This window comes from Dermacentor silvarum, chromosome 1 (genome assembly GCF_013339745.2).
Source record: "Dermacentor silvarum isolate Dsil-2018 chromosome 1, BIME_Dsil_1.4, whole genome shotgun sequence".
Taxonomy (NCBI): domain Eukaryota; kingdom Metazoa; phylum Arthropoda; class Arachnida; order Ixodida; family Ixodidae; genus Dermacentor; species Dermacentor silvarum.
In genome coordinates this window covers 248,923,018-248,939,579 of record NC_051154.1, presented here as the reverse complement: position 1 = coordinate 248,939,579, position 16,562 = coordinate 248,923,018, and the positions used below count along the sequence as shown (strand labels likewise).

Here is a 16,562-nt window from a genome sequence, read left to right as displayed (position 1 = left end):
TAAGCGATACGTGTATACATAGAGTGCTATGGGAAAATTAACGGGAGTCTGAAAAGACCGCACCATATCCGGTCCTGCACTATAAGCGGTTACGTTATAAGTAGTCTATACTGTATTTTCTCACCAACAGGAAAATCTTGCCATTGTGCAGGAAAACTGCCACTTGTCGAAAGCCAATGTATGGAAAAGAGCGAACAGCAAGGCACCATACTGTCATACTCGCAAACAACTCTCTGTGGCAATGAAGGAAAAGTTACGGGGGCAAAGCTTCTGCAGATGTGTTAGTGCACCAAGTAGACTGGCAGCGTTTGATAGTGCTTTTGATTTTTTTGGAGCAGGTACTGAATTGGCGTAGCTTCACACGCAGCGGTTTCGAATTTGCCCCAGACACGGAAGAGAAAAGCAGAATTAGTCAAATTAGACACTCAGCGGTGTGTTTTGCCTTATTTTGCTCTTGTAAATGAGTAGTGTATGTTCTGTCTTACTCAGCCTAAACTAACGCGGATGAAAATGTGAGATTTTTTTCAGAAGCGTTCTTTTTTGTGCACGCTTTGCCCCCGTAGCTTTCCCTTCATTGCCACAGAAAGTTGTCGGCGAGAATAGTACACGTGTTAATGCCATTAGTGTAAATCTATTTCTTTCTCTTTCCTGCGGTCACCTCAGGGTTCCTGTACTAGACAATGGAAGTATATGTAAAGTTCTGCCACACCTGCCGTGGTGGCTTAACGGCTATGGAGTTGCGCTGCTAAGCATGAGGTCGCAGGATCAAATCCTGGGCACGGCGGCCGCATTTCAATGGAGCAAAATGCAAAAGCGCCCGTGTACCGTGCATTGGGGGCACGTTCAAGATCCTCTGAGAGTCAAAATTAATCCGGAGTCCCCCACTACGGCGTGTCCCAGAATTCATTCAAATTTTGCGATATTAAAACTTACCACAGCCCTAATTTTGGATAGAACGGATATTGAATATAATGGACCTTTCTGGTTAGATTATTACGGTCCATTGTAACGAGCGTTGACTAAAGAAGAGCTAGTTTTCGTTGATGCAAAGAAATTGATGGTCTGCATGTGCAAGTTATGTTAACTACGGGAAAACATGTGAAAATAAACAAAGATGAGTATTAACTGTGGCAGCCCATTTCCACTCTATTTTAATTCATGCTGACAAGTCATGTCTATATTGCTGAAGCATGCAGATGAAGTGGAGCCAGACTGAATGGAATTTGCTGCAAAAAAACGAAGGTGTTAAATGGACACAGTAGAATGACAAGTACACCACTGCTTGACTGAAAACTGACAGAATTCCAGAGGTGCCACTTGGTCCTACACATTTACTAAGCAGATGTGGCAGATAGTGTATCGCTCAGCAATACTGAATCCCTGCTGTCCTCAATGAGCAAGTAAAAGCCGTTGAGAGAAAGCAGAAAAAAAAAAAAGTTATGAGAAGCACGTTTGCTAGGCATGCAAAGTGGGAGCAATTACAACTAGTGACTGACACACAAAACAGCACGAAGTTTTGTTTAGTGCCTCAAGTATCACTTAAATATGCACTAGCACCAAACAAGATTGATTGATTTTGTGTCCAAAAGCTGCAGCTCGGCTACAATAGATGTTGCAGCAGAGGTGGTCTGGACAAATTTCAGTTGCTTATGTCTTTAGGTGTACTAGTACATCAGCACATCAATATTTTTGCATTTTGGCCACCCTCAGCAATAAATAAATTGTAGCGCAGGATATGAACGCCATAGTGGGTCATGCTCTTCAGCCCTTTCTAGTGGGTCGATCCCTCCTGCGCTCTCCTCGAGAAACGCCGCTCGTGCTGAGAGCTCGGGCCTTGAACTAACGGTCGGTCCAAAAGGCTGGTGCCTAATAAACGCCTTTACAAGTGGTGGAGAGTGCTTCTGCCTACAGCGTGAATCCTGGAGCTTCGATCCCGTACCCTTCGCTCAACCATGCCAGAAGACGCATCCCAGCAAGTCCCACCTACCCCTTCCCAGCAAGCGCCTCCTCAGTCTGTCATGTGCTCTGGTGTGCCTCGCCACAGGGACCCTGCCATCTTCAGCGGTGCGGACGAAACCGACGTGGAAGATTGGCTCACAACGTATGAGAGGGTCAGCCGTCACAACAAATGGGAGGACCCCGCAAAGCTAAGCAATGTTCTCTTCTATCTCGCGGGTGTCGCCAGTCTCTGGTACAGCAACCATGAGACCGATTTTCCGACGTGGTCCTCGTTCAAGACTTCTTTGGTGGCGGTGTTTGGTCGCCCTGCGGTGCGCAAGCTGCGAGCGGAATCGCGTTTGCGAGAACGTGCTCAGCAGCCGGTTGAATCATTTACCAGCTACATCGAAGATGTTCTGGACTTGTGCAGACGAGTCAACGCGACAATGTCGGAATCCGACAAAATAAGAAATGTCATGAAAGGGATTGAAGACGATGCGTTCAAAATGCTACTTGCGAAAAATCCTCAGTCCGTGACAGACATCCTCACTCTATGCCAAAGCTACGAGGAGCTACAAAGGCAGCGCTCCTTGACACGTCGCCCTTCATCGTGTGATGAACACATTGCTGGTTTGGCCACCATCTCCGACCAGACAGCACTGCTGACAGAAGTGAAAGAGTTCGTTCGGGAGGAAGTTGCACACCAGCTCTCCTTGCTAACCTTCGCTCAGCCGCCGCATGTGCAACAGCCCGCAACGAACGTTATGCCCGGGCTCCGTCACGTGATCGAGCAGGAAATCGCAGAGGTCTTGCCAGACCAGCATCAACATCGTGCCTGCGGCCGCTCCACTAAGCTACGCCGATGTTGTCGCGACGCCCCAACATGTCCCGACGGCTGCACCACTCAGCTACGCTGAAGTCGTCTCGAGGACTCAACCACTCTCTCCGAGTGTGCCTCTCCGTTATGCCGACCGCAGCCCGCCATGCCGTCATACTAGCATCTGCCCTGTGCAATGCGACCTCTTACACGGATGGGACCTGCCCCAGCGAACCGATGGCGCACTTCCGACAACTGGCCGATATGTTTTGCGTGTGGCTATGCCGGTCACGTCACTCGTTATTGTAATCGTGCTCAGCTGCCTAGCGCCGCATCAGCTGTGACAAGCCAGTTCAACTGTTCATATTACGACCCCCATTCGGATATGTCACCAACTTTGCGATGCGACCCCGTCCCATAGCTCGGGACGAGGAAAACTAATCGTCGCAGTCCAAGAGGCAAGGGCTGTGGCGCCGTCGAAACGTGAAAGTCCTTAACGCAGTCCTTCAAATGTGATCGAAGTGTTTCTTGACGGCGTTCGCGCAACTGCACTCGTGGACACAGGAGCCGCCGTATGTGTTATGGACGCTAAGCTTTGCCGCCTACTTTGGAAAGTCACGACGCCCCTTTCTGGACTGTCCCTCCGCACAGCCAGTGCTCAGCATATCCACCCCTTAGCGGCTTGCACTGCTCAGTGTGGTTATTGACGACGTTCTGTATGCCATAGAATTTATTATCCTCACCTCGTGTTCTCACGATGTTATCCTCGGCTGGGATTTCCTCTCGTGCCACAATGCTGTTATCCATTCCGCATGGGCCGAGATGGAACTCTCGCCGCTGTTAGATTTGCCTATCACCGACAATACTTCAATGTTGAGGAAGCTAATTGTTCATGACGAGACCCACGTTCCTCCCCGCGCGTCAACAGTCGTGCCCATGTACTGCAGTGGAATCTCAGACGCTGTTGCTCTGCTGTCTCCATCTGACCGCTTCCTTAATCAGACAGGCCTGCTGCTACCTTTTGTGACAGTGGACCTCAAGCAGGGCTACAGCACCATTTTCGTTTGCAACCCGTTCCCATACCCTGTCATGCTGCTCCGAGGGGAATGTCTAGGCAATGTCGAAGCGATTGAAGACGTGCAAGTTATGGACGTGCCCCATGAAAATTACTGCACTACTTCTAGTGCGCTCACTGCTAATTCTGCCTGTGAGGGACCGTCCAGTGATGTGTTTGGTTCTTCTATTGCCGATGACCTTACGCCGGTCCAGCGATCTCAACTTGTGTGCCTCTTAGAAGAATTTCGTTCTTCTTTCGATGTCGGGCAATCTTCCCTAGGCCGGACATCAACTGTTACCACATCGACACTGGCTCGCAACCGCCATTGCGGCAACGTCCATATCGTGTATTTCCTGCAGAGCGTCATGTAATCAACGAACAAGTCGACGACATGCTTCGCCGCGAGGTGATACGACCTTCTAACAGTCCATGGGCATCCCCTGTGGTCCTCGTTACGAAGAAAGATGGTTCTGTGCAGTTCTGTGTCGACTACCAGCGCCTCAACAAGATCACACACAAGGACGTCTACCCTCTCCCACGCATAGACAACGCCATTGACAGTCTACAAGGTGCAGAATTATTTTCATCTTTAGATCTGCGCTCAGGGTATTGGCAAGTACCCATGGCTGACGCCGATCGGCCAAAGACAGCTTTTATAACACCCGACGGCTTATACGAATTTAATGTAATGCCTTTTAGACTTTGTAATGCACCCGCAATTTTTGAGCGCATGATGGACACCGTTCTGCGCGGCTTGAAGTGGCAAACATGCTTTTGCTATCTTGACGACCGTTGTTGTCGGACTTCACAACACACGCTGGACTTCACAACACACCTTCAATGCCTACAGTGTGTTTTGACCGTGCTTAACAAACACAGGCCTACAACTAAACTTAAATAAGTGCCGATTTGCAACTCGGCAGCTGACAATCCTTGGTTACGTCATATCCAAGGATGGGATACTCCCCGATCCAGCCAAGCTTCGGGCGGTCGCCGAATTCCCTAAGCCAACATCCGTCAAAGAATTGCGCAGTTTCATAGGTCTGTGTTCTTACTTCAGATGCATTATTCGCAATTTCGCCGCCATCATCTCACCCCTGACGAAACTGCTTACACGCAACGGGCCCCTCACTTCGTGGTCGTCCCAGTGCGATGAGGCCTTCACAAAGATCTGACATCTGCTTACGTCTCCACCAATTTTGCGCCACTACGATCCGACAGCTCCTACTGAGGTGCATACGGATGCCAGTGGCGTTGGCCTCAGAGCTGTTCTTGCCCAACGCAAACAAGGCTTTCCTGAATATGCCGTCGCCTATGCAAGTCGCACGCTTACGAAAGCTGAGACAAATTACACTGTGACAGCAAAAGAATGCTTAGCCATCATCTGGGCCCTGACTAAGTTCCGGCCTTATTTATATGGCCGTCCATTTGACGTAGTCACGGACCACCATGCACTATGTTGGCTGTCGTCCTTGAAGGACCCTTCTGGCTGTCTTGCTCGATGGGCACTTCGCTTGCCGCGATATCCGCATGCTGTACCGCAACGGACGCCAGCATTCTGACGCCGACGCCCTCTCCCTTGCCTGACAATACCTGCTCCTCCCTATCCGAGATAATTGTTTTTTCGCTCGACCTTAACACCATCGCTTCTGAGCAGCGCAAGGACCATTAGATTGCCTCCCTTCTAGACTTGCTTGCTGGTTCGTCGGCACAACCAAGCACTCACACGTTTTGTCGCCAAGCACGTCACTTTGCCATTCGCGATAACCTGCTTCACCGACGCAATATAACCCCGACGGACGCCAGTGGTTGTTAGTGGTACCCCGCAGTCTGTGTTCCGAAGTATGCGCAGCTTTCCACGCTGATCCGCAGTGTGCGCACTCCGGCGTTTTCAAGACTTACCAGCGTCTTCAACAGCGGTATTACTGGCATGGGATGTTTGTTCACTCTTGTCCCCATTGCCAGCGCCGGAAATCTTCGCCCCGCCTTTCGCCAGCCGGTCTGCAACCTTTACCTTGCTCTACCCGGCAAGGTAAAGACATAATAAATTATGGGGTTTAACGTGCCAAAACCACGATCTGATTATGAGGCACGCCATAGTGGGGGACTCCAGAATAATATGGACCACCTGGGGTTGTGCACCTAAATCTAAGTACACACCCCCATCGAAATGCGGCCATCGTGGCCGCACCCTCAGTAATGGCCAGGAGACAAAATTCTGACTTTGAGCTCAGAAATGGAATGCTCCAGCCACTGAGCGCGCTGAAAGAGAAACAAGATGGTTAAGTGGACACAGAAGAAAAAGAAATTCACTGCAAGACCCACCTCTATGTTCATAAGGTTAGTAAAACCCACGAGGATGGGAATTATGTGCAGCGGGTCAGGTTGTGTCAGGTTGGTAAACCACAGGACCCCACCAACACTCAGCTCCAGGAATGTGGCTTGTGCTCCTAGAAAAGTAACGTTGCACAAGTATAAAAAAAGGCAACAAACACACACTACTTTCTGTACATGTGTTGCAGAACGTCTCTCCAACCACACATGGAGCGTTTTTCACAAGTAGCGCCTGTCTTACGTTCTTTAGACCTTTGCTGTGTTGATGTTAAAAGTAATATACAATAAACCCTTGTTATAAACAAGTTGCCAGACCACGTTAAGACATCGTCATAAGCAATAGTTTGATAAAAGTAGAAGCACTTTAAAAGAGCTAGTAAAATGTACTTTGACACCACACAAGTCGCTAACACAGACAATGACGCAAATAAATGGTTGTTGCTATAAAAATGTAATTTTTGTTTGAGTGTGATAAAAACAAAAAGAAAGTAAGCAGTGCATGTTCAAATAAGGTGTTTTCACTACAAATGCTTCTTTTAGCTCCTTCATATACTTCTTAAGGCATAAGATGAATGTGGTCTGACATTTGACTGGCCTTTCACCAGTCTGGCTGCTGACAGCACTGCTAAAATTGGTTACAGCTCGTTTTTGTCACAGAACAACACAAACTGTTCAAGTGACGTCAAAATCCACCTTTTTCACGGCGCTACGGCGCATGCGCCCTGCCCTGGCGGATTAGTCGCGAAACGTTTTGGAAGGGTCGCGCGCGCGTGCGGCCCCGTCTCGGGGGAACGTCCCCCGAAAAAAAAAGAAAATTAAAAAAAATATGCGCTCGCACGCGCGCTGCTGCAAGTGCAAACTCGGACTGTGTACCTCGTTGAAACTTCACTGGTAGCTCGACGTCGGCGCGGTACCGAAAACGTGCGTAGCGTAAGACTGCAACTCCACTTTTAACAGAAAGCTGTGAGGGCTTCGTCTAGACTGCACACGGAACCACGTAGTTGCCGCCTTGCATTGATGGCTGTAATAGCAAATTTATCGATAAACCCCTGCTTTACACTTGGACGACACTTAAAAACACGTTGCTGACGAAGACTTCTCGCAGCGTCGGTCCTCGCTTGCTGGTAGTGGCAGCGTGTTCCCGACTTCACGTACTCGTTCAAGGCGCGGTAACACTGGGTCGATACGAGACCGACAAGACGCGCACGCCTACGATTGGCCGACCATTCAGCACTGTGTCGCTGAGACCATTTTATCATACCAGGCCTACAAGACGTAACCAACGAGCGCGAGTTGTCCTACTGGGACGGGCTTTCTTGTCGACGGCACCGATAAAATCAGCGTTCCGACCATCATTCGATCGAACCCCGCGCGATCGGCCGTCGAACCGGTAACACGATAGCCGCAACGGCTTCGTTAGTATATATAAATAATCACGCTCAAAGTGAGTCAAGACATACCTACGAAGTTGAAATGCACAAGATTCGACCCTCTCAATCCGTGCACATAAGTTTGAGCCAATGTTGATCCTGTTCAGCAAAGGTTAGGCCTGGCACTGTCGAGTTCGCGCACCCGCTACCGGCGGACCGGTACTGAAAAGTAAGCAAGTTATAATGAAGGAAACTGCTTTTATAGTCCAATTCTAACCTTAGCGATTTGAAATAAACTACCCTTCGCTTCGATCGCCGCGTACACAATAAGCTGCAAGCGGGGACATAGCGCTGTGCCCAACGCCCGTGCCAACATCTGTACGTCACCGTTCCCGTAGGCTGCTGGTCGTATTCGCAACGTAGATAGGTGGGCTTTTACGTGTTGGCATGCTGACACATTTCTTAATTCCTGAGATGTACTCTTTATCTCTGCGTCAAACTCGAAACAAGAGATGGTACATTCGGTACAGCAGCATAAACAGCCGCTTCGCTCAGTTATAAACCAACGGTGTCAGCGATGGCATCCGCGTTTTTGCAGAACAACACGGTCTTTAAATGAGTGCTTATGCGAGCACAGTTTGCTCTAATAATGCTTTATGACACGCGCAAACTAACTATCGCGAAGTTAAAGAAAAGCGAGAATCAGCAATAAATTAACAGCCCAATATTTGTAACTGGATCACAGCCGCCATTGTTTAAGTGGCTCAGCCGCTCATACTGACTCGCCTCACGATGGAACAACGCGGCTCATATGAGCAGATATGTGTGTTTTATTCTACGTTTTGACATTCTTTCATATCAGTGCCTTTTCGTATATGCACCTTTCCCCCATTTTTTCACGCTAACAACGATCTGTGGCTGTAGATGCCGATGTAAACAAGTGCATCGCTTTGCTAAATCCGACGCGGAAGGCTGTGCACTTGAAAACATCTTATTTATGCAAAATGTCTAAAGAATGTGTAAAAAGAATTACAAAAAAAGCGAGGTGCAAGTGCAGGAGTTAGGGCCAACAAACTCCAAAGCAGCCGCGACGGCAGAAGGCACTCGGCGTGCCTTTATCGGCCGCACTGTAAACAAAACAGCACTCTCAGGCCTGCGCACCCTACATGTATATACCTGGTGAGTGCTACATGGCTTCCAGGAACGACATGCTGCCCCCCAGAAGCCATTAATTCGCGATCCACGAAACGCACAACCGATGGGCACTTAACACGGGCGCAGGTTCACAAATCAACCGGTGAAAGCCCCAGCACCCTACCAAAACGTTTCCAGCGGCGCGCGGCAGAGGGCAGCACAGGAAAATGAAAAAGGCGGATTGTGCCTGTTTTGAAATGTTGTGGCCAAACCGAAATCACTGGCGTAATTGGAAGCTGCAATATGAGGGCATTTCAGAGTGCCAGTAAGTCAGCTCAGTTTGTTCAATGCACTGAGAATGCTGGTGTGAGGTGGCTTGCCAGGCTTGCATGTTTGCTCTTTGCTACCGACGGTTTTGCAAAAACAGAGTATTTTCCTTTACCATGAAATAATGGTGTAAACATTAATGCAGTCACAAAAATAAGTTATTTAGAAGTGGTAACTGGATAGAAAGTGCTGTTGGCTGCAGCTCCACAACCAGTGAGGTAAGATCAGCACCAGTCAGCGTGGGCAGTGAGCTCTTGTGGACGGTTTGCTAGTAGGCATTGTGAAAATACGCTTGTTCTGTCATTTCCAGCTAGAATAGCAAGTCCACCAATCAGGCCGTGGTGACACACTGCTACAAAGACGAAGCCTGCATGCAGGAATGCTAAACCTCGACTGAGCCTCCAACTGAACGAAGTGATGCCAATTTGGATCAACTGTATAGAGCTTTTGTATGCAGCTAATCGGAGCACAGTTAAGAGATGTTAGGACATGTTACACATATTGGATGGTGCTTCACAAAATGCTGGTGTTACCACATGCTCTCACACGCTAGACTTATGGCATACTACCAAAGGAACTTCCTTAACCCTTTTGCAGGATGTGGGAAGCATTATTACCACCGTAGGAATGTGTTGCCATCTCATAGAAGCTTTGTAAAATAAAGAAAATAATAAAAATGAAATGGTGTCCTCTGGTGCTGCACAAATGGATCTACAGCATTTCACACTCTTTGAGCAGAGCTCCGCGCTGCTGCCGCCTGCTTGATTGTTTGCCCCGGTTGTGGCTTCAGAAGGTGTGTAAAAGCTTTGGAACAATTTTCATAGCAATAAACATATCATTCATTTAGAATTTGCTGTGAGTCTGTTTTGTTGTGAATATATATATATGCCAGCACTGCAGCATGAAGGTAGCAGACAAGTGGGCGTGGAACATTTGCCAGGGTCGCACTGTGCTAATTGGTGCAGACCCCTGTCTTAGAGACTATCATGGAAAGCGAAGAACTTTTCTTACATAGAAAGACATCCCAAGTGTTCTGTAATATGACAATAATAATTTTTTATGCATTGCACCAATCGGGCAGTAGGAAGAATACTTCCTACCACAGTACTTCCACAAATATGAAAAATAATTTTAGAGCGCAGCTCTTAGGCGTCCGTTCCTGCGGCAAGCGTCGTACCTCGTAACCAGCACAGCGAAAGACAAGAGTGAACGCGAAACGCAGCGGCGATGAAAGACTGCGAGAGCAAAGATAGTGGAGGAGGAGGGTGCAGGGAACCATGAGGCAGAAAGTGGAGGAGGAGGGTATGACAAAAGCATAAGAGAAGCGTAGTGCCGCGCAAAATGGACTATGGCGACGATGGCTACGGGATGGTGCTAGAGTAGCGTGCGTCATTAGGGAGCCTCGATGCGCTTGCTCACCTCCGCTCCATTCGGGAGGGGGGGGGGGGCATCGAGGCACTCAACGCGTCGTCTGTTCACCAAAGCGCTGCATGAGCGGAGGTCTGCCTGCAGTGGCTGCTGTGAATTGTGCTCACGTGTCAGCTACCGCGCTGTCTCTTGCAATCTCCCGATTAGCAAGGTAATCACGGCACACTTCACTCCGTTTGGGACGTGCTGCACGAGACAGATTGTCTGCGGCAGCCAAAATATTGCGAAACGAAGAGACATATAGAGCTGCGCACAACTTTGGCATTAAGGAGTATCGTAATCGTCAGTGAATTTTTTACAGGGAACATTCGCAGCCATGTCTTGCGGAAAAATTGTGCGGATCCCACGCATTGTGGGAATTGACATTATGCAAAGTATTTTGCAGGCAGCTGGCTATGCAGCATTGTTTGGGGTTCCGCAAAGCTTGATCAAGGTTGATCAATATGTTAGTGTAAATCCAGTATTAGTGTTTGTGATGCGAGTACAGCGAACTACAATTAACACAAGTGCATGACGACAGCTGCAAGATGACGACGACACTAACGATGATTACGTGATTTATATGAATGATCGAATTTATGTGAATGAGAGGCATGTATAGTGCCAGATGGGTGACAAATGCAGAAACTAAATGCTCACCAACGGCAGCACTTGGTATCACTTAGTCTTAGAGGATACAAACGGGTGACTTGACGGCGATACTGCAGCACAACCTGAAGCCAGTGCCCTTTTAATAGCCATTTGGATGACTGACGTGGTGCAGCTGCTTGTTTTGGCCGAGCCGTGATGACGCTGCCATACTGCAATTCGATGCAGCATTGTTGTACTCGGACACTATGTGCACCAGGAAAGAGCACGCCTCGATATATGTTTAAGCGGCCTGGTCACGACGACAAGGGGCGTGAAAATCTGGTACGAACTTTGGGAGGAACGAGGAGGAGGCGCATTGCTGTCTGGTACTCGGATATTAACCCGCCTGTGGGAAACTTGCTTTTCAATCACTATTTGAATGGATGCAACCACCACCTGGCGTTCGGCTGCTGAGATGCCGGGATCTTCTTACGTGTGTCACCTGGCTCGAGTGCAGATGGCACGTGAGAATCAGAGGCGAGTTGGATTACAAAGCTGAAATAACTATGCAACGACTCTCACGGCATCACGAACATGAGCATACAGCCATCGGCCCAAGTTAGTAGACAACTTGATCCACTGGGTCGGCATAAGTTCTTGTCATGGTAATGTCATGGCACGCATGTATGCAACAAGTCATGAATTTATCTCATTCTTGTCATGCATGTCATTACATTCATGGGAATTATGTCATGTCATTAATGTCGCACATGCATGTCATGCATATCCAGAATATTTCCAGTTAAAGAAATGCATGCCCTATCACGCAATCCATTATAGTGATCTCATTTATGTCAGTTACAATTTCTAACAAGTTATATATCAGGATATCCATGACATGAATGAGATGACATGCATGTCATCACGTGATTGTCATGAATAACGTAAGATGAGGTGATGGTGTCGGGGTCATTTGTTTAACTGGACATGGTCTTTTAAGAAAGCGCTGTTTTATGCATTGAAGCACAAAAGTAACTGGAATACCAATGCATTTCGTCGGACACTTTGAAAATTAATATCTTGAAACTGGTGCAGTCCAGAGAATTTGTTCCAAGTGGATACGCCTCACGAACTCACCGGCTATAATTCGTAGATTGAAATGTGTGCCGTAAAATAATGAATTAAAAAGTTGATTAGCATAATTATGTTAATTATTTAATGAAGCATTCAGATTTCTCGTAGAACTAATAGCTGCCTCATCGAGTAATTTAGATAAAGGGTTAGAATTGTGCGATCTGCCACAGGCAATCTTTAAACATTTTGGACCCCCCCACCCCCCCCAAAAAAAACACCCGTTAGATTGTGTTAAAGAAACGACCATGATGGCATCACGTCATTCATACCATTTATGTCATGATGTGCCATTCATATTATGTATGCATGCATCTCATGCCGCCCCATGCCTATTCTGGTATACATCCAGTTGAAGAAACAATCACGACTGCATCACAACCTAGGAGGCTAGATAGATAGATAGATACACCCATAACGCCTGAAATTTAGAAAGAATGCTTCACATTAAAGCCTTATAAGTAGACCCCTATGCTGCGTACGAAAACTTCACCCCTAAAAAGGGTTAAAGAGCTTGTGGTCAGCGTGGCAGTAGTAGGCAACACAGCCCATAAACTTTTGACAAAGAGCGTACCTGGCAAACAGCATTAAAGAGAGCAAATGCACACGTGCTGATGATGGCTATTGTGTGACTTAAGATTAACCATAAAGGTTGTACAATTTTTCAGAACGTACTGTGGAAAATTCTAAAAACTGCTGAATAATATAAGTTGTGACTGGCTTGTAACATGCTAATTTGACTTGCCTAAGTCTTGGTACGGCAGCATGAAGGCCATGTTCCTGAGAGCGACTGAGAGACTAACCCACAGAGGCAGTTGGAATAGCACCACCACGGCTGCCTTCATTGGGTGGCAGTTGTCTCGGACCACGAGCCGCTGGAGGTGTCGCTTCACCTGCACAGGCAAGTATACACCTTTGAGTACATCTCAAACACATTAGACTACAAGGTCACCAAGGATGCATGCGAAACAATCAAGAAATGATGCACTATATGCTCTCTTTTAAAGTATTGAATGCTGAAACATTTGAAGTGTTTCACCTTTGTTTACTATTCAAAGCACAATTTCAGGCGCAGTGCATATTCTGCAATTTAATTCTGCATGTTCGTACAAAATGCTGGAACAGACACAAAGAATACAGCTTGTCTGTGCTAATATATCGTAGTGAAAATGCAAGACCCAACTAGCCCAATAGTCAGTCCTTCCAAAGTAAATCACACTCTGCAAGCTAGTTTATTTGTGGAAAAGCAGGCTAGTTTGTATGAATTCACAGAATGCAGATCAGTACTCAAGAGATGGTGTACACATTATTATTGCCTCTGTTTCCACATGCTGCAGCATCTACTACACTTGTGCAAGTACTTAGCACATACATATTAATGCAGCCTGCCACGTACCAGTCTGGAGTATTCCCATGGTACACAGCCTAGGTCAACGCTAGCATATGAACGGGAAGCAGCAAGCCTGCACCTACATCTTGGTACTCAATGTGGCATTTTCTCTCAGCCATGGGAAACACATGAAAGACAAGGGTTCAGTTTTGTGTTTTGATGTATTTTTGCTTGCACTTTTGTGCTCTTCTTCTTCTTTCTGGGGTTTTACATGCCAAAACCAGTTCTGATTATGAGGCTTGCCGTAGTGGAGGTCTCCGGATTAATTTTGACCCCCTGGGGTTCTTTAATGTGCACTACAACGCAAGCTCTTGATGCACTACTATTCTTTCTCATTGGTGCAGAAACAAGTTGCATAAAGTCATGGTCCAAAAAGCCACTGATGCAGACCACACTGAGGGCCAAGATGTGTGTGCAAGATTACTGCATAGCAAAACAGATGTAGGTTATTCAGAGGACAAACAATGAAGGTTTAATACACGGTGATGCTTACAAGATACCAGCAGCAGCTAGTCAGCAAGTGCCTCAGCTGTGTGCCACTGGAACATTCATCCGGTGGCGCACATGCCACACTCATACCCATGTGTTCGAGAACTACGCAGGAGTGATGTGTGCTGCGGCCTATGTGATGGACACAATGAATAGCCCACAGGGCGACATGTGCACACGATACAAGAGAGAAAACCTGGGATGAGTGTTCTTTCTTGTCCAGTTTTCAGTGGTGCCTTATGTGTTACAACTTGAGGAATCACACAAAATAAATGAAACACATCCATTCAGGTACTGAAGCAGTTTCTTTTACGTTGTTTTGTCATTAGAGTCCACAGTAGTGATTGCTGCTGATGTTTACTGTTTGACAAGTGATGAACAACAGGCAAGCACCCCACCTATATACTCTGCTCTGCTAGGCGCACATCTGCTTAGAAAAATGCTGAGGGCCACCATCACTGATTAGGTTACAAACACCATTTTTTAAAATATTATTAAGCCTAGGTGCAAGCTTTTTTTGCATTCAAAACGAGGAACGCTGTTTCTCCAATAATGCACTGAACATCTGTGCTGGTGTTTTTGTTTTTGGGCGAGTTGGTGAAATTTGTGATGAGGCTCCATCTTCAAAGTGACGAGAAATGATGAAATTGCAAAGTCACATGGCTTTATTACAACTCAGTATTACACTGAGTTGCTTGGCAAAGACAGATCTTTACCGTAAAAAGGAGAATTGGAGCAAAGACCTTGCATGCCCTTGAAAATAGTGCTCCCAAAAAAAAACTGATTAGTTTGGGAGTACTATTCCGGGACCACTGGGAGTGCTGGTTGGGCAAAGCCGAACCAGCACAACTACAGCACAAAGAGCATTTTGTTTAAAAGATGATAAGAGAAATAATAGCTAGGCATAAGACTTGCTTGACTAGTGCGCAAGAAAATCACACCTGCATGTGCACCCCCCCCCCCCCCCCCCAAAGAACCATTTCCCATTTTTTTCGGTATCACTCAGCAGACACAAAATGAAGCTATAAGCATTGCAGTTGGAAGCTAAAAATGAGCACAAATTAATGGGTATGAGGAATATTTTGCATAACAGATCTTTAAATATCACTGGAGATACCTGCACAGTGATAGCAGTGAGGTCATACACCTGCCTGCTTTCATTTGTTTCAGTACAATTTAGCTTTATGGGAAAGGTCAAAAGAAAGAAAATGAAACTGAGCACTGTAATAAAATGAGAAAGCAATTAATGGAGTAGTAACATTGAATTTTCGACATGACACGTTTTGCAATAAATGGCCGTGAAACTCTCTAAACCATAGAAAAGACAGAGACAAGCTCCAGAGCCCCCTAAATAATTCACTATACCACTTGTTTTTATGAACTAGTTTTGGTTTTGGCACCCAGGTGATGGATGCATCATGATGGCACAGTACAGTCTACGAAAACATTTGTCAGCACTCCTTGCTTTAACCTATGTTCATTGCATCTGCCGGTAGATGCAAGCCTCTGCAGTACGCCTTCCTTGATCGCACTGCCTATCCCGTCTTGGTTTGTGGTTCAGACAATGTGGCACTGTATTTTGTAATATATCTTTCACTAAGAATCGATTCATTTCTGGTATGCCAAACCAAGTGGTCATTCTTAGTGACAACTACGACATGCGAACCAGTGATGAAGGCTGAAAATATTCGATTGAAAGAAGAATCATTACAAGCTCTATGCAGGGGGAAGATTTAAGCGGGGAATGAGGGGGAGCGAGGGAAACTGCATTTTTGATGTACTTGTGATATGCAGCAAGAGCATTTTCTCTGAACTATGTAAGGTACCTTTTGAAGCATGAACCACTTTTTTTAATCCCTTCTGTGTTAAAATTTTGTGCAAACCTGAGCGTCATTCAGATGTGTTCATCGCAAACATTACTTTTTGTACCAACAATAGTAGTTTCAAATACTTTATTGTTGCATACCACTCCTCATGGTGGGCAAATGTATTGCAAAAAATATGTGATGCAACTAACATTAAAAATAAATAAATAAATAAAATATAGTATTTGAAGACATACTTGGATTCAAGGGCAGTAGGAAAATAAACTTTTCATAACATGCATATTTATGCTATTTAAAAAATATGTTTCAGATATAAGGTAAGAATGTATACGGCATAGTATAAAATTGACCCACACACACAAATATATTTGCTTCACCTGGGAGCAAAGAATTACAGTTGGCAGAGTGATGGTAAACAAACAAACAAACAAGATTAAAAAAAAGAAGTTCCTGTCTGACGTCATCAGACTGACCAAAAATTCTGAGGATACCTAAGCACGTCTTACGAGTTGTGAATGCAAAAGCATTAATGGCCAATTGGATGCCGCTGAGCGGTTCTTCTGAGTTATGAACTCCTTGTCAGCAAGCGAGTGCTTTTGATTTAGCCTTATCGAGGCGCAGTTGGAACGCAGGCACGAGCTTGCGCAGACAAGGAATGCGCAGAAAGCACATGCTTTCGAGAGCGAGGGTGATTTGGCGTCATAGCGATGCCCTCTCCCCTCACGGAACAGCTGAAGCACTACTGCGGCCA

The 16,562-nt window shown here is 46.4% G+C and overlaps 1 protein-coding gene across 1 annotated transcript in view; it reads right to left on the bottom strand.

The window, feature by feature from the left end:
* LOC119437029 (cytochrome c oxidase assembly protein COX18, mitochondrial) overlaps positions 1-16,562 on the bottom strand; it is a 30,217-nt gene that overhangs the window by 11,987 nt on the left and 1,668 nt on the right. The window contains exons 2-3 of the mRNA XM_037704088.2: positions 12,852-12,999; positions 6,138-6,262 (exon numbers count right to left, since the gene is read on the bottom strand). Coding sequence (XP_037560016.1) covers positions 6,138-6,262; positions 12,852-12,999 — 273 coding nt within the window. The remainder of the gene's footprint in view (positions 1-6,137; positions 6,263-12,851; positions 13,000-16,562) is intronic.